Below are 24,962 nucleotides of genomic sequence, written 5' to 3'. Positions count from 1 at the left end.
ACTCTCTTGACACAAGTGTCACTTATAGGTATGACTTGAATACCAGTCATTTAAAATTTGATTCTCTTTGTTGACAGTCATTTTAGAGTAAATGTTAGTGGGAGTTAAATGTAATAATGGATCCCAGTCAAGGAAGGGTAGGCTTGTAATGTCTATTTTTCTATTACTTTTTTGTGACTTTACTGCAAAAGTCAGTAAAACTGGACTGCATTGAGTGTTTCTAAGGATTGCTGTTGGTTCTATTTTGCAGTAAGGACTCAGATATCTTAACTGTTTGTTAATATTAATTCTGTTTTCCTCTTGGTCAGCCATTCAAATTGTAAAACTGTTGGTGTTTCTTCTACAGCTGAGATCTTTCTTTGAATTAACTTTACACGTTTGAAAGAAAATTATGATGTGTTTGTCTTGTGTTTTGTAACCAGTGACTTTTCTATTTGGACACAATGAAATTAATTGTGGCAAAATTGAGGTTGTCTGCCATCATTTATAGAACTGTATTTCTTAAAAAAATAATCTTTCAGTGCAGGTAGCGGCAAAATGTATGTATTATTGTCATGCTATTTAGAAGTTGTGGTTCAGTGTACCCTGTTTTCTATAATCTTTATTAAAAAACCCCAAAACTTAACAGCACTAAATTCTGCATGTCTAATTCTTCTCTTTTTCTGTGTGGCATTATTTAAAGGTAAACACTGCTCTTTTAATGTAGGTTGTGAGTGCTGCATGTGTGCTTTTCAGAGCAGTAGTGTGAGGAAGCTGGCAGTGGAATGGCAGGACGGCCTCATCCTTATGACAGTAACTCCAGTGATCCAGAGAATTGGGATCGGAAATTGCATAATAGACCTCGTAAACTTTGTAAACATTCAAGGTAGGTGCTGTGTACAAACTATTGCATCTCAAAAACTACAATAAAAGTCCATTCTAAAGGCTACTGTATCTGGTTGTGGCAAGTCCTGTCATAAATTTTGCAGTTCTTCTTAAAAGGAATGCTTCTTAATTCCTTTAAGAGATACTTTCTAACCTAAATGATGTGTCAGCTTCCGTATCTGTGCTTAGGCTTGTTTTGCTGTGAATGGGATTTTGGTCTTTAAAAAAACAAAACAAAACAAAACCAAAACCTTGTGTGCATATCAAGTCACCAGTTGAGTGACTACATATGTGATTTTTATTTACTTTTTTTGGGGGTGCTTACTAGGAGTTACTTTCTGTTCATCACTTAGTTGTCGGTGCTCTCTGTTTAGGTAGCATATTTAAAGTATGCGCAACTTGTTCAAAGTGATAACCAGTAGGTGCTTGCATGCAAGTATCACGCTCTGTAACACTTTTTTTGTAAAGCTGTGTGTCAGATCTTGCTTTTGCCTGCATCCCTCACTGTAAGAATCTTTAAATGCTGCTTGATTTGAAGACATTATGAAGCTAATTAGTGTTTTTCCAGCACACAGTGTTCTAAAATGAGCTAAGCAAAGCAGTTAGTCACCTGGCAAATGTATGCGAAGAAGCATGTTGCTGGAAATATATATATATGTGTGTGTGTGTGTGTATATATATATGCATCCAAATAAGTGTGTATCTTCCAAGTACTTTGCCCTTTTAGAAGTGCTAAATATAACTAAACCATCTCTGTCAGCAAGCTAAAATTGTTAGTGATTTAAGATTTCCTACTCACAAGATGATAGGAAAACTGCTAAGAAGCACATTCAGTAACAGCAACTTAATTTGCATTTTTATTGCATAGATTCAGATAAACTGGACTCAAGTGATGCCCAAAGTATTCTACTGACAAGTAATATTGTGGGTTATTTTCCTGTCATTAATTATTGGATAATTGTGAGGCATCCAAGAGGGCAGGAAAAAAGAATGCACCAATAATTAAAAGGTTTACAGGGAGGCCCACTTAATTATAGTCCTGTCTGATATGAGTAATGGAGCAGTTGACACAGAACTGAAGAGGATGGCTGGTGCTACTGGTCAGTATAGGCTTGTGAAATATAGCTTTGTACAGTTGATGTTTTTATCAAGGTGGTGGTGTCTGGTAAGTGGTTGATGTGTTCTTCTTACTTAGGATCCAAATCTGGCACAGTATCAGTAAATGAACAATATAGATAAAATAAGGCATTGTATGTGAGTTGAGGACTGTTCACACTGAGGTCTCAGTGTGATTGTAAATGGGTGATTCATTGCTGAGTCTAGTTCATGTAGTTCATCTCTGATCCTGTGTTACCTCCCATGACTGGTGGTCTGGAGTAAAACCTAAGACTGATATTGATGAGATGACCTATTATGAGGAGAGTTAATAAAATGGAATTTGTTAATAGCATGTGATCTCAGTAAACTGGGTGCAAATAACCATGCAGTCTTCATATGGCTAAGTGCAAAGTTAAAACATCTAGGAGCAAATGTTAAAACATCTAGTAGACCATTTCTTGTAGACTACTACAACTCTTGATCATTGGTAGTATTGACACTATAGAGGACACTGTCTCAATGGGTAGTCAGTTGAAATTAAGTCTCCACTAACATCGTACAGTCAAAGGGCTAATGCAGCTGTTGGATGTTTGGTGGAGCTATTGGAAATCTGGTATCAGCAGTTGAGGGAAAATTTTGATTAGAGGGGATTCTGAAGGCATAGAATCAGAGAATCAACTAAGTTGGAAAAGACCTTTAAGTTCATCACATCCAATCATTACCAGGACTGCTAAGTCCACCACTAAACCATATCACTAAGGTCCTTATCTACACAGTTTTGAATGCTTCCAGGGACCCACCAACACTTCCAGGATTCATAGAATCGTAGAATGGTTTGGGTTGGAAAGGACCTTAAGATCATCTAGTCCCAACCCCCTGCTGTGGGCAGGGACACCTCACCCTAGACTATGTTGCCCAAGGCTCTGTCCAGCCTGACCTTGAATACTGCCAGGGATGGAGCATTTATCACTTCTTTGGGCAACTTGTTCCAGTGCCTCACTACCCTCACAGTGAAGAACTTCTTCCTTATATCTAACCTGAACTTCCCCTGTTTAAGTTTAAACCCATTCCCCCTTGTCCTATTGCTACAGTCCCTGATGGAGAGTTCCTCTCCAATGTTCTTCTGGGCCCTCCTTAGATATTGGAAGGCTGCTGTGAAGTCTCCATGCTGAACAGCCCCAACTTTCTCAGTCTGTCTTTGTATGGGAGGTGCTCCAGCCCCTTTATCATCCTTGTGGCCCTTGGACTTGTTCCAACAGTTCCATATCCTCATGTTGAGGACACCAGAACTGCACATGGTACTCTAAGTGAGGTCTCATGAGAGCAGAGGGGCAGGTTCACTGCCTTTGCCCTGCTGGTTGATTCCACCACTTCCTGTTAGGCCTGTTCCAGTGTCTAACTAACCTTTTGGTGAAGAATTTTTTATCCAGTCTAAACCTCCCCTGGTGCAACTTGAGGCTGTTACCTCTTGTCCTACCACTTGTTACCCGGGAGAAGAGACCAGCCACCTTATCTATATGTCTTCCTTTCAGGTAGCTGTAGAGAGTGATGAGGTCCCCCCTGAGCCTTCTCTTCTCCAGACTAAACACCTCCAGTTCCCTCAGCCGTTCCTCATCAGACCTGTGCTCCAGACCCTTCACCTGCTTCGTTGCCCTTCTCTGGACCCGCTCCAGCACCTCAATGTCTCTCCTGTAGTGAGGGGCCCAGAACTGAACACGGGACTCGAGGTGCAGCCTCACCAGTGCCAGCACAGGGAGATGATCACTGCCCTGGCCCTGCTGGCCACACTATTGCTGATACAGGCCAGGATGCTGTTGGCCGCCTTGGCTGCCTGGGCACAAGCTGGCTCACGTTCAGCTCCGTCAATCAGCACCCCCAGGTCCTTTTCCATGAGCAGCTTTCCAGCCACTCTTCCCCAGGCCTGCGGCATTGCAAGGGGTTGTTGTGGACCAAGAGCAGGACCTGGCACTGAGACTTGTTGAACCTCATACCACTGGCCGCAGCCCACTGATCCAGCCTGTCCAGATCCTTCTATAGAGCCTTCCTACCTTCTAGCAGATCAACACTGCCGCCTAACTTGGTGTATTTAGAAGTCACTAAGTATGCTTTGAGACAGGAAAAACTCAAAGATTAAATAATGACATCTTGATTATCTAAAGAACATTGCAGAAACAGCATTATGATGATGAGCTTTAGTCAGTAGGGAAATTTGTAATAAAGTGTAGTAGTGGGAAGCTGAAGCTAAGTAAATCCAATGCAGAGAAACAGTGCACATGTCTTACCGTGTGTGGTCTGTTGTGGATTATCTGCTTGAGGGAAATGTTTATATAAAAAGCTATGCAGCTTTCTGAAAAGATTATTTGATGCAGATAGGAGTTAACTCTAAGTCTGTGGCCTATACCTTTCAGAAAGGCTACTGTTGATCATTTTGTAGGATTTGAAGTCCAGGTTTGCACATCAGAAGGTATGCAATCTGTGCCTCTAAAATACTTGCAGTTAAGTTGGATATCTTTCTGGCAAAATACAACTTGTGTTTCCAGTAAAATGCTGAACAGCCAGTGTTTTACTGGAAGCCTTTAATGGGCATGGTAGGTATACAGTATTCAAGCTTAATTCTGACTTTTTTTTCCAAATAATGTAGACCCATTTTTGGAAATCTTTGCAAATGAGACTCCAACTAGTAATTTGAGGTCATAATAGAATAAGGAATAAATTAAGGAGAAATATTTTGTTACTTTGTTCCTTTGAGATACGTGATTACTTCAGATAATCTAATTATTGGAAATTAGTATACTCTATTCAAAAACCTAAATAAAATAATTGGATTTTGGGTGGCTGAGTATAGACATATTACTACCATTTCTGACTTGACACTTTTTCTCCAGACAAATGAAAATCTGTGTGAAAAATTCAGTGTGAGGTAGAGAAAATGCTTTTGGAGACTCAAGTTTTCATGATACAACTTGAAGAGAAGTCTTCTGTTAAAAGGTTTGAGTGCTACAGTTTTATTAGTCTTGTACATTCAAAACATGCCTTGTTTTCATAAGGAAAAAAAATATTCAGGTTTGAGAAGTGTAATGGTGAAATAGGAGCTTTTGTTATAAATCTCAACAAGAGAGTAATATTTAAGATAGATGCTTAGCTTGTCACTCCTTGGTGCTTTGAAGTGTTTAATCCTCCAGCCTTAACATTCTTAAAATAGTTTAAATAATTTTCTAGACTCATGGAAAACATAATCTAGGACCGTGAGCCATCCTTCTGTGTTTAAGGCTTATGTGGCAGCAAGGAAAGCCACAGGACTCGGCTCCCTTCACTGTGCTGTCTGGTTGAGGCAAAGGACGTGTAGCAAAACTCTAAGGGGTGTATGTATTAAGCAGTTACACAGGTTAGCGTTTTATCTTTTTAGTTTGGCAAGTGTCCAATTTTGTTAAACCTCTGGCAAGTTGTGCCATTGTTTTCTCTCCTCATTTTTCTTATCTGTTCTGACATGGGCTGTGTAATGAAAAACTCAAAAAGGAGAGATTCAGGAAATAAGGATGAAAAATACAACACAAATGATCCCTCATATGAATTTAAAGAGCTTGACAGAATGGAATTTTATGGTGTTAAAGCTGACTGTAGATAACAATACAAAGGGTTTTGTTTGTCCAAGCTATTTCAAAAAATCTTTGAGATGCTTTGACTTACCCAAATAAGATGGAAGAAAACTTTTAGGAACCATATGTTGACTAAACAGTGACTAAGGTTCAAGTAAATGGTCTCTGAATTCGTATTTTCATTATTAGGTATTTCTGGTTTGTATTTTCTTTTTAATTTTTCATTGGTTATTATCTTCCCACATGTAATTTCTCTTTAGTGCTGTGGTTTTTGTCATTTTTGGGAGACTTTAATTCTAATTCTGCTGTACTAGTGCTTTCTCTGGAGTTGTGTTGAAAAATCTGTGGCTTAAATTTTAGTCTTCCTGAATATTTGTCCTGGATTTTATTTTCCAAATCTGCTTCTGTTTTAGTCCCATTTGATAGTTTCTTCTTTGTTCATTCTATTTAGGTAGTATTAGATTCAAAGCCCTGCCTGCCCTACTACGTAAATGAACAAAGCATGGCTGTACTATGATTCTGTTGTCATGACTCCTGAACCTCTTGAATCTTGGAAAATCTTCCTCTTTGAAAAATTTTCCATAGATGATAAGTTATTGTGGAGATGCTGAATGCTGAGATTTTTTTTTCCCCTAATATTTTAGCATGCTGGGAGGACACATTCATGCCAGGGGGCTAGGAACCAGGTGATCTTAAGGTCCTTTCCAACCCTAACTATTCTATGATTCATGGGTTGTGAATGGAAGTGCCACTTGCCTCAACATTTTGTATGTTCATGAAGCATCCCCAGAAGGGTCCTTTTCTCGTCTATGGAATGATATCAGACTGTATAATCTGTTCTCCACTTCAGGATGGGTATTATTTCTCTTCACATAACATGGATTTCTGCAGTTGAACATTTTATAGCATAGGGCAGGCCTACACAATGTACAATATGAAAACAATCAGGTCTACTTTCACCATGGGCTCAGGTCACAGTCTGTGAATTACTGTGCATTGTATGCTTTAACTGTAAACATGCCTGCTCTTAATTGCAATCTGGTGTTGGCAGATCAAGATCTTTTCATCTAGATTTTATTGACATCAGGATGTAAAGCCCTCGGAAGAAACTGAGATGGTCTGGGAAGTAGTGTTCTTGGAATCTAGAAAAATGGGCTGCGCTCAGTGATGTCTTTCAAAAGTATCAGTCTGCCAATCTCTTATGGGGTATCTGTGGTATAGTGAGTGATCTTAAACAGTTGTGGGTTTTGTGGTATAGTTTGTTTTGTTTCCCCCTTCCCCTCCCCCCCTTCCTTTTTGACATCCTTTATTTCTGAAATGGCAGCTCGCGAATGCTTCTGAGAAAGAAAACTTAGTGACTTTCTGTGCAAAAGCACACTAAATCCCCTTGAACTTCTCTAGCACATAAATGACCTTTTCCAAATATCACTGGATATTATTTGTGGTGGACTTGGGCATCATGCAAAACTTGATCAGACCCGACTTTAAGACACAAAGCACTTTAGAGGTGAAACAATTATGCTCAGAACTATTATGCCCTAGAATTTTTATGGACAACTTTCTTCTGAATTGCTGTCTGCTTGTTTCTGCTCTGGGAGTAGAAAGTCCGATGGCTAGATACAGGTTCAGTAAGCGTTTGGGCCCAATTCTTTTGAATTAGAACTTCTGAAGCTGGTTTTTAATAGATCGGAGGTATTTTCCAGTTTAAAGGAGGAGAATATGCTTCCAAGTTTCTTAAATTTTTACCTAACACCCTGTTTTGAAAATGGAATAGGAATTTGTATATAAAGAAAAGACAACCAGTATTCTTTTATGGAGGGACATGTATTTGGGTAGCTTCACAAAAGTCATAAGGTGTGAATGTATACCTACCTAGAAGTTAATTCCTTGCTGCTTGATCACTTTGGCAACTGAATGCTCATGGGCTTTTTGTTTTTTGTCATTATTGTTTCTTTCCTGAAATGGAACTGAATTACTTAGAAATATATTACTTGTGCTACAGAGTGCCCACTGAAGACCAGAATTGTGAATATTTAAGATTCTGGAGCAGGAAAATGTTCACAGAGTTGCTGTATTGACCTGAGGAAAGATCTGTAGCGCTCCCCAAATAAAGCAGAGAATTCTTTCTGAGGGCTTTCTTGCTGGAGATGGAGCCCAAGTTAAGCATGACTGCTGGACTGTGGTTCTACAAGATTTTGGTGGATGCATGTCCTGGCCTGAGGGTAGTTTTGTGAGAACTGGGAGCTAGTCCACCCATGGCATGTTATTTGTACCTGAAATAGGAGTAAAGGAGAACAAAACATTCTTATTCTGCTATGGAGAAAAGACCCCGTATAGGGAACCAGTGCTGAAAAAACCTAGGTACACTTCCACTTTTTCTTGTTGCTGGGGGATTGGTCTATTGGAGGCAAAAACAAAACAAAACAAAAAGCTGGAGAAAAATGGCTTTTCCAGATGCTTTCTGTATATAGCTTATCATAGCCATGTCTTCCGTAGCTTATTTTGAAGGGAAAAAAGGCTTTCAAGACTGCAAATGGTTATTCTGTCCCAGGGCATGGGGTGGGTGGCTGTGTGAACCCTCACAAGACCCTAAAAATAGGAGAAAATGCATTGGCTCAGGTAGTTGAAATTGTGTGAGCAGAAATTTTCTTTCCACATCTGAAGAGCTGACTTCAGTCTTAGAATGCCACTGTTCTCCTGCCTTTCTAATCACAAGTCTCTTATTGACTTCCTCTTTACAACAGCAGTCTTTTGCTGAACAATCGCCCTTATTCCTTCAGATTTCATCATATTTTAATTTCCACTCTACCACTTACGACATCTCGATTTTTATTTATTGTAAGAGTTGCTTCTAAGCTATTTCTCCAGTGTATAGTGGCTCCTTAAAACAGCCTACAGACATTCTAAAAAGAATAATTTTAAAAAAGCTGTAGCATAATGCTTACTTACCCTCCCCCAAAGAAAAAAACCTAAAGAAAAATTCATCCTGACACATGCGTTGTGCTCCGTGGGCTTTACTTGTCAAGCATTTGATGACCTATTGATGTGAACATGTGCTACATCAGGACTCGGTGAACTGATTTCTGGTGGTTTTTGTTACAAAGCATAGTAGATTTTTTCCTGGCTTAGACTTGCTGGAAAAGGGATGTCTGTAGTTAAAATAAATGGAGGCTGTGCTGCCTTGTTCTCAAAAGGCTATTGCTGTACCTGCTTATGAACTCAGTGCAAGGCGAATTAATTTCAAATAGTAACCCAGGCAGACTTTACAGGAACAAATTAACTGTCCCCTGAAACTTGCATGGATTTGTCTATCTTGAATGATCATGAATACAAACGAGATGTGACAAGAGAAAGTTGGCAATAACCTTTTCAGATGTGGTGTTTGTGTGCTGAAACCCAACAAGCTGGCAGGACTAGAAATAGCTTCGCAGATGGTACTTGGCACGGTAGCGAGCAGCTCTGCTCTCGCACACTCCCCACCCTGCCTGTCAATTGTGGTACCCAATGGCTGCTTAGAGATGGGGAAACGGCAAGTATGAATTCAGCTCACAGGAGGCTGCGAGGTCAGACGTCAGTATTGCACTACGCATGGCTGAGTCAGTGACTGTGAGGAATTGAATTGAATTAATATCTAGAGGGGGTTTGCGTCTTTGAACACTTAATGGACCATATAGCTACAATCTCTTATCCTTGAGGGGAAGATGATGGAGGAAAAAGTAAGGCTCGCTGATGGTGCAGTGAACTACTGAAGAAATGATGGGAATATCAAATATGCTGAACTTAAGTAATGCCAAAGGATGCTGATCTGGCTTTCAAAGCTGCCTTTTTGGAAGGAACAGAATTCCTTTGTGCTCTGATTTCAAAATTATTTCCATGCTTTTGTATTTCCTCCCTGATAGATACAAGAGGAAGGTGCGTATCTGTTAACAGGAATAATCTGTGGGCATTATTCAGGAGAAGAATGAGGAAAAGGAAAAGTGCTGTCCTTTGTGTGCACTGGTCAATTGAAATGTCTGCTGACAAAGAACAGACTTCAGGGGGAGGAAGAGGGGCATGAGCGTTGTCATTGTGTAAGTCCTAGCAATATGAGCAGAACAGATTTTTTTTTCTTCTAAAGCCTTATAGCATTGTATCTGTAACTTAGTGTATAGATAAAGCTCTATATCCCTATTCTACAAAGTGTTGATTATGTGAATCACCATAGGAAAGGATTTTGATGCAAGTTTATATTTTAAGAGGAGTTAGTTAATATAAGTTGTAGAAGATAAATGGAGAAAAAAATGAGTAAAATCTTGGTTAATATTCCACCGCTGCGTCCTTTTAATTTAGATCAGGCTTTAGGGTGGTTTTGGGAGGTAATTAGTATGTTGGTTTAGCACAATAATTCTGTGTAAACATGAGCTAGTTTTATAAAACCAGTATGCTTATTCAGTAGGATGCATGTGAAGTTTTTGTATTGGAATACATGCTAATTGTTTTGGCAGTAGAATAATTATTTTAATCATTAGTAATCTATTCAGAGCAATATGTTATGTATAAAGACAAACTGAAGCTCTCCTTCCACAGATGACTCCAAAGCGTCATTAAACTGAAGAACATTTACTTTTTCTTCTTTTTCTTCTATAATTTTTTTTTTTTTTGAAGGAACAGCTCTTCCATTATGGCAAAAATAGGAAGCATACCAGTATGACAAGTGTGCCATTTTGAATGGTAGTCTTTTTCCTCCTTTACATAGTATTGAATAGGTTTGCTGAAATAAAGCCTTGAGCGTACTTGGTTTCCTTTGTAGGCAGCTTCTTTTAAAGAAAATGCCTCTTCCCTTTACAAAGACAGAGCTTTCTTGATCCTGATGGGGGGGGGGGGAATAAATTCTGTCACTGACTTAAAGCTCTTGAATGGGTGCAGTGCTAGTGTCCTAATGTTCCTTTGCAGCCAGAAAAAACTGCATATTGAATTTATGAAGATAGTCTAACTATACCAGTATTCATAGGGTCTTATTTTGGTTTGTCTTTGTCTTTCCCTCCTGAAGGAAAGTGATTGATAAAGCAAGACTATTACCTTTCCTTTATAAACTTTTGGGTATTAGATGGTCTGCGTATGTGGGGTTTTTTCCAGCTTTAGTAAATGAGGAAATGAGGCTGTAGGTTTAAAATATTGGGTTTGTTTTTTCTTTCTTAGAGTTTTAAATTAAATGCAGTGTGTTATTAAGCATGCAGGAGAAAATGTTGCTTGTTGTGCCCCAGTCAGTGCCCATGACTTCCACAGCACAGTGTGCAGCTGGCAGTCATCAGCTGGGAAATTAATTGAAAGTTGACATTGCAGATACTTCTTTTCAGAGTGAGATAGAGATCTGAAACTATAATGACTTTCTTGGAGGCTTGTGGTAATGCACTGTGCAGAGCACCACTGACTGTTGTAGGCTGAAATTACAGATGAATATAGTGTGGGAGCCAGGTGCTGCAGGAGACGAGCGGCTTCCGGGCACTTTTCATTATCAGCAGTTCTCTGCTGTTTGAGAAGTACTGGCATTTTATCTGGTCTGTATAATGCTTCTGGGAACCACAGTATCCTCTAACAGTTTGCCTGTCTTTGCAAATGGGGCAGCTCTGCTTTTGTCAGTCACCTTTCCATCAGAGTAGGTAGGTAGATGCATCAACACAACTAGGGAACTCCCTAGTGAATGCCAGTTTGGCTTGTCTGCATCGCTGGGGACAGGTTTGTAATTCCACACATTGCGGTTACGGAGTGAAGGTTTTTGTATTTCCCTGCAGAAACAACAGTCTGTCCCCAGTGGCTTTGTTAGAGGGGAAAAAATACTATTAACAAGTTCTCAGGTAAAAAAGCAAAAATATTTAGTAGTTCTCATGGGATTTTTCGTGGTGTTTTGTTTGGTTTGTTTTTTTTTTTGTCATTTGCAACTTCTTCTAGAGCATCTGTATAGGAAAAAGTAAGCCACTAGTCATTTTTCATATGTATTGGCCACAGATACAGTTCTTTTTTCAGCCTAACTGGTAAGAGTAGCTCAGTGACAGAGTTCTACTAGTCAAGTATTGCAGGGTAAAAAGCCAGTGACTATCTTTTCTGACATGCTAGATTCTACCTCTTTATCTTCTCTTTGTTCAGATTTAAACTCGTTTTAGTTGTCTTGTTTATTACAGAGCAAAGCTGTATTTCAGTGGAGTTATTTGTCTGAGTACATGTGCTGCTGAACGAATGGAACTTTGGATTTTGTCAGGTATATATCCATATAATTGAAGAAACTTTTTTTTTTTTTTTTTTTTTTGGTACACTGTGACTCAAGAGTGATAAGATTTAAGATTGACATTTTAGATTACTGTTATTAAGATGAGTGAAGATTTATGATTCAGATGGTGCTGTCTCAAGCCAAACTGCTCGAATTGTCAGAAATCTTGCCATTTTGGCTTTCATCTTGCATCTTCTGGCTAAAAGATAATGTGCTAGTCTCACAGTTAGCATTAATCTGTACATCAAAGGGAGGAAAGTACAAAAAGCAAGCAAATGAGTGGTGTGACCAGCTGCAATCTGAACAGCTCCTTGAAATTATTTACCGATCTCTCTGCTTCAGAAACGATTGATTTAATATGTCAGGATCCGGTCCTCCTCCAGCTGGCATCCTCAGCCTTTCTTATAGCATGATGTGCTGAATTGATGGCTCTTGTGTCAGTGCTCTGAAGGACAGACATGGTTGGCAGTGAGAGGCACACTGCCCCTGTCCTCCCCGGCATGTTGACTGTGTGTACCAGGGCAGAAGTAGCCCCAGTTCTGATCCTGGGAAGGTATAGGTGAAAGAGTCGTGCCTGGCGTATTTAGTCCTTTATTCAGACACGATTAAAGAGGAAGTATGATGCCAGCCGAGTCAGTTTTACTTCCTGTAGCACCTGTTTTTCTCAACTCCTGTAAAGATATTGTTAACTAGTGTTTGCCCTACTTCAGTGTGAACTCTGAATCACTGTTTAAAGGGTAATGTGGCTTCTGATGTTTTTTTTGGATTAAGAATCACATTTTAATTGCCTTCTCTGATAAAATGTAATTCATGTCTGCTCCGCAAAATGCGTGATCAGCCTGCATATCCTTACAAAGGTTCACTTTCATTTTCTAGTGTGTTTCCCTTATTTAAAGCGAGTGCTTTAGCTATTGAGTAATAGTGAGTCATGCATTTCGATTCTACAAAATGTGGCACCTGCAGAACTCTGGTTTCTCACAGCATGGTTAGAAGTATTATCAGGGCTGGGATCACAGTGCTGCTTTAACAAAGGCCACATCACATGGGGCTTTATTAGGATTTGCTGAGATACATAGCAGTCCTGTGACAAAGTATGCGAGTACTCCACACACATCCACACACACTCACCCACCCACCTACCCTCTGTAGGATAGTTGGTTATACCATAATGCACAAATATAAATGCACGGATGAGATACAGAGGGGGTTTTATTTTGTTTTTTCTTTAAGTTTAACCATTTCTTGGGAAGTTTGGCTATAGCAGTAATGAATATCATAATATATAAACAGTGCCAGACTTTGGCTTCAAGTTAGATTTTAATTATAGGCTGTAATCCACATTTCCTCTTTACATTTCTGATAATTTGTGGGCATATTTTGTACCTATAAAAAAACGTTATGGTTTTTATGCATATATATGGAAGAAAAGGTGAAGAAGTTTTCCTACATGTTGATGTTCTTGAAAGGGAGGTTTGCAGGTCTTACTCTTGCTAACTTTTGCATATTTCACTTTGATAATATTGAAATTACCTTTTTTTTAATAGAGAAGTAAAACAAGTAAGGAGATGCGTGAGCTATGCTGAAATGCTGTATATCTCAACACATTCACAACTGCATTGCAAGGCCTGAGGAAAATTCTGTTTCCTTTTGCTGAAAGTGGTTGGATCATCTTTATTCTTGGACTCTGAGCATTTCCAGCCATTAGCAAGGCTTGCAGTTCTTATACTTTATTCCATAGAACTTTGGCTGACTTCACATCCTAAAGATGCATGTCTTATTGCAGTATATTTTAAGCTTGGCAGGAAACAGTATTGCAGTAGATTCTCTCTGCACCAAACTTCTGCTTTATAGGATACGCTATCCTTCCCTCATTCAAATGGGGTGGGGGGAAGCTTGTTCTCCTTAGCTAAGAGGTATATTTCTTATTCTTTGCATTGTGCTAATGCTTACTTTGTGCCAGTGTAAACTGCACAAGAGCTGTCATAGCCTTTTTGTTCTGATTTAAGCTCCTCTTCTCATCAGTTCCAGAAACCTGAAGCTGAAACCTATCATGTGTGCTTGGTGTTCACTTTTATGAATAGTCTCCATTTATTTTTTTGTTACTTCTAAGCAACTCAAAAAGAGGATATTCTGCTCAGCTTGCTTGTACAGGTTTTAAAAATTTCTTGTGCTTTTCTTAGGTCATTATTCTTACCTCTTTGCGTTCTCGAATCCTAAGGCATCCCTAGCAGTCGTATTTAAGGTCTCTTGGTATAAACTGTGGGATTTGCAAGCTGCAAGCAAGTAGGGCATTGAGGCTCCTGTGGGAAATTATGCCCTCTCTTTTGTCTGTCAGACCTTGTAGCTGTGCAGGCGTCTGTATCAGTATCTAGTACCTGAGGCTTTTGGAAAGTTCTTCGGCTAAACCCATAAATACGGAGTGTTGTCATGTCCACCCTTGAAAGGCAAATAGCAAAGGAACTGATTTAGCAATTCCAGTGGGGGTGCAAGGACACAGATATGCCTGTGCTGTCCTGAATCAAAATTTCCTTTTTTAAAGAGTAAAAATAAAAGGCGTAACTACTTATTTTTGGCAAAATTCAACAGTAGCTATTGCAAGTTGATATTTAATTTTTACATAGGTTGAGAGCACTGGATCTGCCTGGTTACATTGGTAGGTTTAATAATTAATTGCAAAATATAATCAGTAGCTTGATTTAAGCAATGTAACATAACACAGTCTAAAAAAAAAGCATCTGAAACTGTTACATTAAAATTTGCCAGTTCAGAACAAATGTCCTACTTGTTACTGAGTGCTGACTTTAGTATTATAGTTCATATGCTTGCTGTCTGGGTTGTGGTGCTTTACTGTTGTTCCTCTTAAGAGTGACTGAAAATGTAAAAGAGAATGTGCAGAAATAAACCCTTGGCTGTTGTGTCTTGATGTATCAACTAGTTCAAGGCTGACCACCTCTGTAAAGGGCAAGTTGCAAAATAAGGTGAGTCAGTACTAAAAGCCTGTCCTCCAAGAAGGGTTTTCCAAAAGGAGTTTCATTGGGAAAAAAAAGACCCCTAACTTTTAATTTCATGGTTTGATTAGAAACTCTAATTTAACAGAATCAAAATAAAATGCGCAGTGGTATTTGATTTGCCGGTTCTGGAAGCGATTCCTGTGGATACAGGTTCACAGGCAGGCTCGGCAGATCAGGCAGTGTCTCTGTAGATCACACAGTTATAAACTGGTAATTCTTGCTACTTAGTGTTCCAAATCATTGTTCATGTTTGTAAATATAAACAAAAGTACAGCAGAGAAAACAGGGGTGGATAATATTAGTCTTCAAAACATGTACATGGAGTGCGAATGTCTTTTGAAATTTTCAAATGCTGAACACTTCTCTTCTATGTTTTCAGCACCTCATCTCGTATTGCTAAAGGAATAGACTACACAAAAATGAGCCTCCATGGTGCAAGTGGTGGACATGAGAGATCAAGGGACAGACGCAGATCGAGTGACAGATCTCGTGACTCATCCCATGAAAGAGCAGAATCTCAGCTCACTCCATGCATCAGGAATGTTACTTCACCAACAAGACAATATCATTCTGGTGTGTTCAGATCTATAGCATTTCAGGATTCAAATTCTTAAACTTGACTGCTATTTTGTTAAAAGAGTAGCATGAAGAACATTATTTGTTGATGACACAACATAAATTGTTTTACATGTGCTCTGGGCTGGGACTATCCCTCTTTGATAGGTCGTAATTTTTTCTTCATCTGCAGTGTGTATTCCTACATGATGCTTTTGGTTCAAGTCACAGGAACAGACTCATTTTTCTAAGAAGATAATTGACTAAGCCTGCCCCTTGGTAGGGTTTAGGTGTTTGGAAATACAGGAAGCACTTTTTTTTTTGTGACAAAAGTTGGTTTGTTTCTTTGAATTAACACCAACTGCAATGCATAGCTTGTGTATAATGTTGAGTTGCTTTTTCAGTGCTAGAATGCTAATTTTTTCCCATAAAGGCTATGGGGAGGTGAGGTGGCTTTGTCTAAATGGTAGAAACTTCAGGTTCTCATATATGGACAGTTATCTTTGAAGGTTTCTTTAAGGAGAATAGATTTAACTGAAAGTACTTGCACTTACCAAGTTGCCACATTTTGAACCTGGAAAGTTATAATGTGTGTAAAGCTCATATAAACATATAAATCTATAATTTTATTTCTTTTTTTTTTTTTTCTCCCTTCCCTCTCTTCTTCTTCCACCCTCATTCACACTTAAGATCGAGAAAAGGATCACAGTTCATCTCAACCAAGCAGCCCTCGTCCTCAGAAGACTTCCCCTAACGGTTCTGTTGTTAGCATGGGGAACAGCAGCAGAAACAGCAGCCAGTCAAGTTCAGATGGGAGCTGCAAGACTGGTGGGGAAATGGTGTTTGTGTATGAAAATGGAAAAGAGGGAGCTCGGAATCTAAGAACTTCTGAACGAGTAACTCTCATAGTGGATAACACAAGATTTGTTGTAGATCCTTCTATCTTTACAGCACAACCTAACACAATGTTGGGCAGGTTTGTATCTTTTTTTTAACCTTTGATCTCTTAACTGTAGAAGAGAGCCATAAATGCTTTGTAGATAATAACACTGTCTAAATAGCTGTTGAAATCATTGCTACAGCTGATCTGCGAATGCCTAATGTTACCAGTTTGCAAAGGTCTTTAAGTAAAAATCAGATATTAGCTCTCTGTATTTGGCAGAGATACCAATAGATATCTATTACCGAGAGTCAAAAGAGTTCATAAGTAAATTAACGTTTCATGATGTACTCATTTCCTTCTGCCTCACTGGGCATTACTTCTGTATTCAGTCTGCCTTATTCCATCCCTTGTTTTTCAAGTTAGTTGTTTTATAAAACAAAGCAGTGAGTATAGATAGTCTGTTTCAAAATAGCGAGGAGAAAAACCTTGAAGGGATTTATTTTGCTTAATGGGCCTACCCTGACAACACTCAAGCTTAGCACATTTATCTTCTGATGTGTTTTATGGACAGGGAAATGTCATATAGTATAACAGACCAGAACCTCTCAGCAAAGAAACCTAATACTCAAAATGGTCGGTAGTTGAATGAAGGTCCACAATGTGTAGTATGTTCTGTGGGAACTATAATGAGCAGCATATTTAACATGTTTACTTGGTGGAAGAGATTCCTTAATTTACTTGCTCAAATACCGGCTGGTTTTACATGGTCCAAATGTAGAGAGCACTGCTTGCAAATTTGTGGTAAGAAAGCAATGAAGGTTTATGTCTGTGTCACTTTGGATTTGGCTTTTTCATTAAAGTGTGGCTGTTTCTCAGCCCATAACAATATAATAGTATTTCAAATACACATATATAAAGCTATTTGCCAAGGTACAGTTAACAAATATGATGAAATAATTTCTGCTTTGTTTAAATCACCACTGTGTGGGATAAATAGTACCTTGATTCCCTATTTTGTGAAAAGTCAAGGAAGAGTTACAGAGAAAGCAAAAAATGCTTCTCTGTGTGAACTGTAAAGGGAAATAAATAGAAATAGTAAGTAGAATTAAATCAGTGATGTGAGGTATTTGTATATGTATAATACACGGGTATATGAAAATGGCCAGGCTACCCTCACTAGGAATGTATCAGTGTGAAGTTCTGTAGCAAAGTAGTTTCCTTTTCCTCAGAGTAAATGGTGCTGCCTAATGCACTAGATTTTTTGTGTGTGTGCAATGCTGAGTTATTCTCCCTGTGGGACTGGTTCAAGGAACAAGCTTATTTTATCCTCTGCTAATCCAAAAGTAGGTTAATAAAGTTACGGAAATACAGTTCTAAGAGGCTAGTTATTTATAAACCCACTTTCCCCTAAAGTCAGTTCACAGGACACTAAACAGGAACAACTTAGCAGGTAAAAAGTAACTATAATAGGAATGTATTATTTGCCTTAAGCCTATATATAGACTGCTGGGCTCTATTTGTAAATAAAACATAGAATAGGTGGCAGTACTTTCTGTAAGCATATGGTGTAATTCTGAGTCAGAGGTGTGTTTTATAAGTTTGGGAAATTTTTGGGAAATACTTGTAGTTTTCCCCTTAGTGCAGCTTCACTTTTGTCCTAGTGGGGAGAAACACACTACCATTAAGTATGCGTATCTTCCTTCGGAATGTTATTTTAGCTTTTGAATTAACTAAGTCTTATAAATGAAATTGAAGTGAGTTGCATGGACCTGAACCTAAGTTCTGTTTCCTAAACTACCTCATATGTCTTTAAATAATGAGAATTCAACAACAAAACCCTTTTTCCTGCTACATTACCCCACAGATGCCAAAGAAGACTTGTTTTGGGTTTTCCCCACCTTTGTTACTGGCAAGAAATGACCTGGTCTGACTTTTGTTTTGATCAAAGGATATTAGCTGGTTAAGATTGAAGAATAAAACTAGTTTCTTGAGTTACACTATCCTGCTTCCTATTATCTAGTAGTCTTGCTAAACATAAAGCAAACTGAGCAGGGTACATACATACGAGCTACAACAGACTGGGTTTTCCTTGTCATTTCAGTACAATTTTTCAGACTTTACTTTCCAGATTAAAATAAAATAAAATAAAAAAAAAATTAGTAAGGAAATCTAAGCAAACTGCTTTTATTCTTGAGCAGGATGTTTGGATCAGGCAGAGAACATAACTTTACACGTCCTAACGAAAAAGGAGAGTATGAAGTTGCTGAAGGAATTGGTTCCACTGTGTTTCGTGCTATTCTGGTGAGTTTTCAGTACTGTTTAGGACAAGCACTAGGAGTATTAGGAGGTATAACTTCTTGATTTAGCAGTACTTGCATATCTGGACTTTGTGGATGGAATAAATATGTTCTTCTGTATTATCTAGAGGAGAAATGATGTTTGATACGAGAACACCCCTAGGCTTTCTGGACATGTGCATGAGAAAGCATGTGTGAAATGAACCAAAAAACTACTGCCTGCCATAAATTTATCCTCTCTTATGCATCTAGTTCAGATATTTTTGGCCCTTTTGGTGCTGAGATTAGATGAAACAAGTACTGGAAGTTGATTTAGCAGGTAACAGGAAAAAGGCAAACTTCAGTGTTAAAAGAAAATGGCCCCTTATATACTTCATGTCTATACAAAGAAGTAGAGCTGCCATGGTGCTTTGTCAGCAGTATCAGAATAGCAACAGCCGAGTGAATTATAGCTAAAAGACAGTGTACAGGCACCAAACCAATTGGTATTAATAGCTGTCACTTGAATAACAATTTTAACCAGAGCTCATTGCTCTGAAAGCAGCTCAAAAAATTGATCCATGTGAGGACAGTATAATTCACAAAGTTTAGCATGTGTTGCTCCTTTACGTGGTATGGGGTTTGCTTGTGGAGAAAGCATCATAAATGAAATGACAAAACGTTTGTCAGTGAGTTTTGAAGTGTGTTTTGTTTGCTTGATTACTGTAGGATTACTACAAGACTGGAGTGATACGCTGTCCTGATGGGATATCTATTCCCGAATTGAGAGAAGCATGTGACTATCTCTGTATTTCTTTTGAATATAGTACTATTAAATGCAGAGATCTCAGTAAGTACAGAATTTATTAAAATAATTTGTATTTTATCGACTAACTTAAGCAAATATGCAGGGCTGGGGGTGTTAATTCCAAATTGTATCCTTTATTGAGGTAAGGAACGTGGCTGACACTACTTGAGCAAAATCCATCCTTTTTTCTTTCTTATGCAGTAAAGCTCCAGAGACAGTGGGTGTACACCTTTAGGAAAATAATGTTTCTGGTATTTCAGGATCTGATATTCAGATATTTTTCTGCTGTGGTCAGCTCTGTGGGATACTTAAACTCTGCTGATGCATTTTTAGTACAGATACAGAAACATTAAGTGGTATCATGGTGTATGATGTCTCTTCAGCTAGTTCCTGCCCCGAGTGCAGCTGAAGCTTTGGCCAGTGTTTAAATGACCCGGCCTGTGTCTGGTTGGTGTGATCTCATGTTTGTGCAGTGCAGAGCTGAGGGCCAAGCTGTGACATTGCAGCCGTGAGATCTGTGCCTTCGCTGCAGTGCCGCAGCCTTGCAGCGTGCCGCCTGCGGAGTCATGCGCTCCATGCGCTTTGTCCTGAGCAGAAGGATTGAGCAGCTCATGCTGTGAGGGTTTTGAGAGGCTTATTTTTTAAGCTACTGCTTATGAAAAGTGGGTTGCATGCTCTACTGTATCAGCAGCTGGCTTAAGTTGTGTTTCTTCAGGGAAGCCTGAGAGAAGTCTTACACAATCAACAAATGTTTAGCAGTAGTAAAACGTGAAGAAGGTCTCCTCAAAGTCTGTCTGCCCAACATCATGTTACTATCTGCAGGACAGTCCTAATTAGTTTGAACTTCTGGTAAACATTTGAAAGAAGTTCTGATCTTATACAGACTAATAGTCTAAGTGTCTTTACAGCAGTCTGCAGTGAACTTTACAAAATGAACAGAACTGCTTTCTTACTCTTGCCTTCAGTTTTTTACCAAGCTTTCAAATGTGCCTATGCTTAAAATGTCATTCCAGGTGCTCTCATGCATGAATTGTCAAATGATGGTGCTCGCAAACAGTTTGAGTTTTATCTAGAAGAAATGATTCTCCCATTAATGGTAGCCAGTGCCCAAAGTGGTGAGAGGGAGTGCCACATTGTTGTGCTGACGGATGATGATGTTGTTGACTGGGATGAAGAGTATCCCCCACAGATGGGAGAGGAGTATTCACAAAGTAAGTTTATTTTTCTTGTTTCCGCCAAGCCACGCTATGGCAGAGGTAGCAGTAAATGTGGTTATTTAACTTTTTTGTACATAAGTGCTGTTAGCAAAGTCTTTACAACATTCTAATGACTCTCACACACACAAAAATCCCTTTAGTTTAGGTAGTTCTGCTTAACATTCTGCTTCAGAAGCATATGTGTGTGTTAATGTCCAAATCTTAATTAAAAGAGAAGCCAATATTTATTAATAAGGTTTTGTCAGTCAGTGAGGGAGAAGGAGTTATATTTTTAGACAGAACTTTATGAGAAAAATGGATAAGAGCCATGTTGACCATTGAAGAGCATCTAGTGTTTTGAGGGGGATGTGGGAAGGGAAGGTGTCTGTTAACTGTTAATATTTTGGAAGTACAACATTTTCATACATAGATTAGTTAAAGCACCTGTTAATGGAGTGCCCTGTCCTGCATCAGCACCGTCCTTGTAGCTGAAAATGTACCTTCAGTGTGAAAACTTGAATTTCAGGGTTTTGTGGGGGCATGTGGGAGCTTGAGATATTCTTTGTACTCCAGGCATACAAAATCTTGGAAGTCTCTTCAAAATATTATGGTTTTGTTTGTTGGGTGGGTTTGGGGTTTTTTTGGTGGTGTGTTTTGTGTTGTATTGTGTTCTGTGTTTTGTGTGTGTGCATGGGTTTGGCTTTTGGATTTGTTTTTTAAACACCACCAAAAAAACACCAGCCCTTACATTTTTGGAGGATACAAACCTGCAGCCCTGTCTAAAGAAAGGAAGATCAATGAGAGTATCGATCACATGTGGCTTTCTAATGTAGTAACACAATCAGCTCAGTTTTGTAGACCTTTCTGTCTCAAAGATGGCAGTTAAAAAACCCTCCTACCCATAGTAATTATTTATGCACCTCTTACATTTATACTTTTCAGTCCCTTCTTTTAAGGTGCTGTAATTTAAATGTTAAAGGTGTCCCTCTTGTTCTGCTTCACAAGTCTGGGTTTTCTGAAAGTGGTTTGCAGATCTCTTAAGTAATGGCAAGCAGAATGGAAAGGTTTTGGTTTTGTTTTGTTTTAATGTCTGCAGGAATTCAGCAAAAAAAGGGAAGAAAAAATGAAACAAAGATGTCTTTTCTTGTGGAGGTGGGGTTGGGAATACTCCCACCGTGATCTGCTCTGTGAATTGCCCTATTGCATTCCTGAATCTAACATCAAAACCCACCCTTCAAAAAAACAAAAACTCAACAAAAAACCCCAACTCAAACCTAAGTCTATAAACCAGGCTAAATTGATAGAGGGGAAAAGACTTGTGCAGCTGACCCATTTCACAGTGTCCTCAACCATTTTTCTTTCCCCTTATTCTGAAATAGAAATGAGAGTAAAGCAAAATAGTGAAAAAGATAAACCTTTGTGTTTTAAAAATACAAGTTTAATCTTTGAATACATTTTTTTTTCCCCTCTTTAAAATGTATCTTTAGTTATTTACAGCACAAAGTTGTATAGATTCTTCAAATATATTGAAAATAGAGATGTGGCCAAATCAGTTCTGAAGGAAAGGGGGCTCAAGAAGATCCGTCTGGGCATTGAAGGTAAGAGAGGCATCGCTTGCACACAGTTCTTTGGGGGAAGAAGGTCTGCAGCACTTCTCCAGTTTGATTGTCTCTGCAGCTGAAAAAAATTAGAGCTGGTGTTGTCCTCAATATTGCACTTAGGTGGTAAAATGTCCAGAGGGGAGTGGTACCAGTAACAACTGGTCCAGCTATAGAAAACCTGATTACAGGCTTGTGGCTAGTCTGCAAGACGTACCTAGCTGCTAGGCTTTTTGCAGAGACTTAACTGCTTTCTGCTGACTTACAGCTTGCAGCTTTTGCCATTTGCCCTTTAGTTTTCACGCAAAATCTCCTCTATTTGAAGTAATGATGCATTTTTACAGCTCTGTATATTCTGTTCTTAGTCTAGTGTCCTTTTTGGGGCTGGAAATGTGTGTGAAGTAAATATTTTCTTGCAGGAAATGTGAAACTATCGAATGGATCATTGAAATGCAAAGAAATTCTAATCTGAAATAAACATCTTGTAAATTAGGAGGCTGATCTGTAAAATCTCAGCTCTGGCTTTGTAAAAGACAACTACATTAAGTAGTCTTAGATTTATTTTTTTAACAACTGTGTTTCTTTGCATTTCATTTTACTTCTGAGTGTTGACCCAAATATTTAAAAATCCAGTCTTTACCATTTGCAAGGTTTCTTACCATTCACTCGCCAAGTTGTCATAGTTACATTTGTGATCTGACAACCAAAAGCAAATGCTTTTAACCACGTGTGATTTCTAAAATAAGTAAGTTTGTTCAAACAGACGGACATGGTGTTCAGCTGAGAAAGAGCTGGTGGTATGTGTAGTGCTGGCTAATAGCAGATTATTTCTGCTGGCATTCCTTTTTTTAGACAAAGAACAAGCGTTTGACTACTTTAACTTTAGTGCTAGTGCCCCATAATAATGTGTAACTTTCTAGTAATGAAAATTATTGCTGAGGCAGAGGAGGGCAATGACTTGATCACAGACAGCATAACCAGAACCAATGGCTGCTCCAAAACAATGCATTTCCATCATTTGAGAGGAATGTGCTGGGAGGAATGTGCTAGGATTGTGCTAGGGAACTTAAAGTAGTTGGAGTAATGCTGTCTCTGCTTCTGAGATCTCATTTCCTGCTTTCCTGGTCATAGTGTTTTAGAAACAGCCTGCTGCTTTTGGCTCCATGAAGGAGCAAGTAGCTTTGCCTGTGAAGTTTGGAAGAGTCGCCTGATGACAGTGTATTCATTGTTGATAGCACTGTAGCCTCCTTCCTTACAATTTGGTAGTTGAAGTGCCGACTGTGTGTTCTCCTTGCACAGATAAGAACACAAAGCATCTGTTTCCATTCAGGGTGGTGATGGTGACAACTGCTCATCTTCACTGTGCCTCCACACACTGTCTTCTTGTAAAAGAAGCCCCTGAGCTGCACAGTGCAGGAGATGTTAATGCCTGCTGTGCTCGGCTCCTTAGGTTACCCTACGTACAAAGAGAAGGTGAAGAAGCGACCAGGCGGAAGGCCAGAGGTGATTTACAACTATGTCCAAAGACCCTTCATTCGGATGTCATGGGAGAAGGAGGAAGGGAAGAGTCGGCACGTTGACTTCCAGTGCGTGAAGAGCAAATCTATTACAAATCTAGCGGCAGCGGCTGCAGATATACCCCAGGACCAGCTTGTGGTAATGCACCCTACCCCCCAAGTAGATGAGCTGGATATTCTGCCTATTCATCCTCCACCTAGTAACAGTGAGATGGATCCTGAGGGACAAAACCCACTGCTCTGATCTAGACTCTTAATAAAACAAAAGCATGCGACTTTAAAGCAACTCTGTACTTGACTCACACTACACTGCAATTCCAGGTTTTTTCCATTGTGTAACAGTGTTTAGGATATTGCAGTGCAGACCTTTGAAAAGACCAAAGGGAGAGCCCACTTGTTTTTGGAAAGAGTACAGATCGAGCATCCTGGGCTTACAGTTACATACATGTACGTGTTTACCAGTAGGCTTGTGACATTGGTGATTTGTATGCTGGACTGTCCTCACTCTGAAGCCCATCAGAAGCAATGGGATGCCAGTGGCTGTTGTTACACAGGGTTAGAATGCGCAATTGGAATGGATAGTAGCACTTTATAAATGGTTGATAAATGGAATTTGAAGCCATTTTTTATAAATGTATTGCACAATACTAACAAAGTGCTTCTATCAAAAGTATTAACTGTAAATAGTTTTGCTCTGAATAGGTTGACCCTTTTAAAGTTATTGTAAATGGTTGAGCACAAAACTACTTACTATTGGGTTTTTGGATTGAGGACATGATTCAATTACCCATGTAACACCTTGTTAAACTCAAAGTTCTTCAGTGAATTTTTTCACTTGTTTGCAGCGTGAGCCATGTTCAGAACTTGTGAACAATGGATAGGGGCTTTATCTTAAATTTTGCCTTACCTTAATCTGTTCACAAATATTTATTTAATACATTTTTCATAAGTGTCATGAAATAGGAAAATGCAGATGGTTCATTCTTCATTTATTAATGATTGTAAACAAGTTTTTCATGCAAATAAAGTTTCCATTATTTTAATGGGTTTGAATTACCTGTGATTGAGATGAAGTATACAGATGAATTCTGAAAGTAGCTGCTTTTCCTTCCTTGGGGAAGGGTGGTCAGTATTAAGCTAAATACTTGTTTTTTCAGGAGAAATCTGGTCATGTCAGGCTATCTTAACCTACCTTACTGTTGTGTTTTCCTGAGTACAAACTTGAACCTAGGAGTAAGGAACAATAGCTTCTCTGGAAACTTACTGTTGTGGCAAAGTGGTGTCAGTGTATGTAAGGCATCGGTTGTCTTCTTTCT

General features: G+C 39.0%; 1 protein-coding gene across 2 annotated transcripts; it reads left to right on the top strand.

Annotated features, from left to right (window-relative positions):
- Nucleotides 1-706: 706 nt before the first annotated feature.
- Nucleotides 707-24,706, top strand: BTBD10 (BTB (POZ) domain containing 10). Of its 2 annotated transcripts, none has more exons than XM_010019649.1 (8): nt 707-865; nt 15,193-15,386; nt 16,059-16,344; nt 18,450-18,552; nt 19,257-19,377; nt 20,349-20,546; nt 22,019-22,129; nt 23,580-24,706. In XM_010019649.1, exons 1-8 carry the CDS (start codon nt 765-767, stop codon nt 23,888-23,890), a joined length of 1,425 nt encoding a protein of 474 aa, XP_010017951.1. In that variant the 5' UTR covers nt 707-764; the 3' UTR covers nt 23,891-24,706. The 2 variants fall into 2 exon arrangements, with proteins under 2 accessions (XP_010017951.1, XP_010017942.1); XM_010019640.1 differs by lacking the exon at nt 707-865 and adding an exon at nt 9,168-9,470.
- Nucleotides 24,707-24,962: the final 256 nt, after the last annotated feature.

The sequence above is a fragment of the Nestor notabilis genome, unplaced genomic scaffold, assembly GCF_000696875.1.
Source record: "Nestor notabilis isolate BGI_N333 unplaced genomic scaffold, ASM69687v1 scaffold10590, whole genome shotgun sequence".
Classification (NCBI taxonomy): domain Eukaryota; kingdom Metazoa; phylum Chordata; class Aves; order Psittaciformes; family Psittacidae; genus Nestor; species Nestor notabilis.
This window is presented reverse-complemented; position numbering and strand designations above follow the sequence as displayed.

Coding starts and splice junctions, on each gene's coding strand:
- BTBD10 (XM_010019640.1), top strand. CDS start 9,346: ATGCCAAAGGATGCTGATCTGGCTTTCAAAGCTGCCTTTTTGGAAGGA. Junction 19,378..20,348: donor TATTAAATGCAGAGATCTCA/GTAAGTACAGAA, acceptor ATGTCATTCCAG/GTGCTCTCATGCATGAATTG. Junction 22,130..23,579: donor GATCCGTCTGGGCATTGAAG/GTAAGAGAGGCA, acceptor TCGGCTCCTTAG/GTTACCCTACGTACAAAGAG.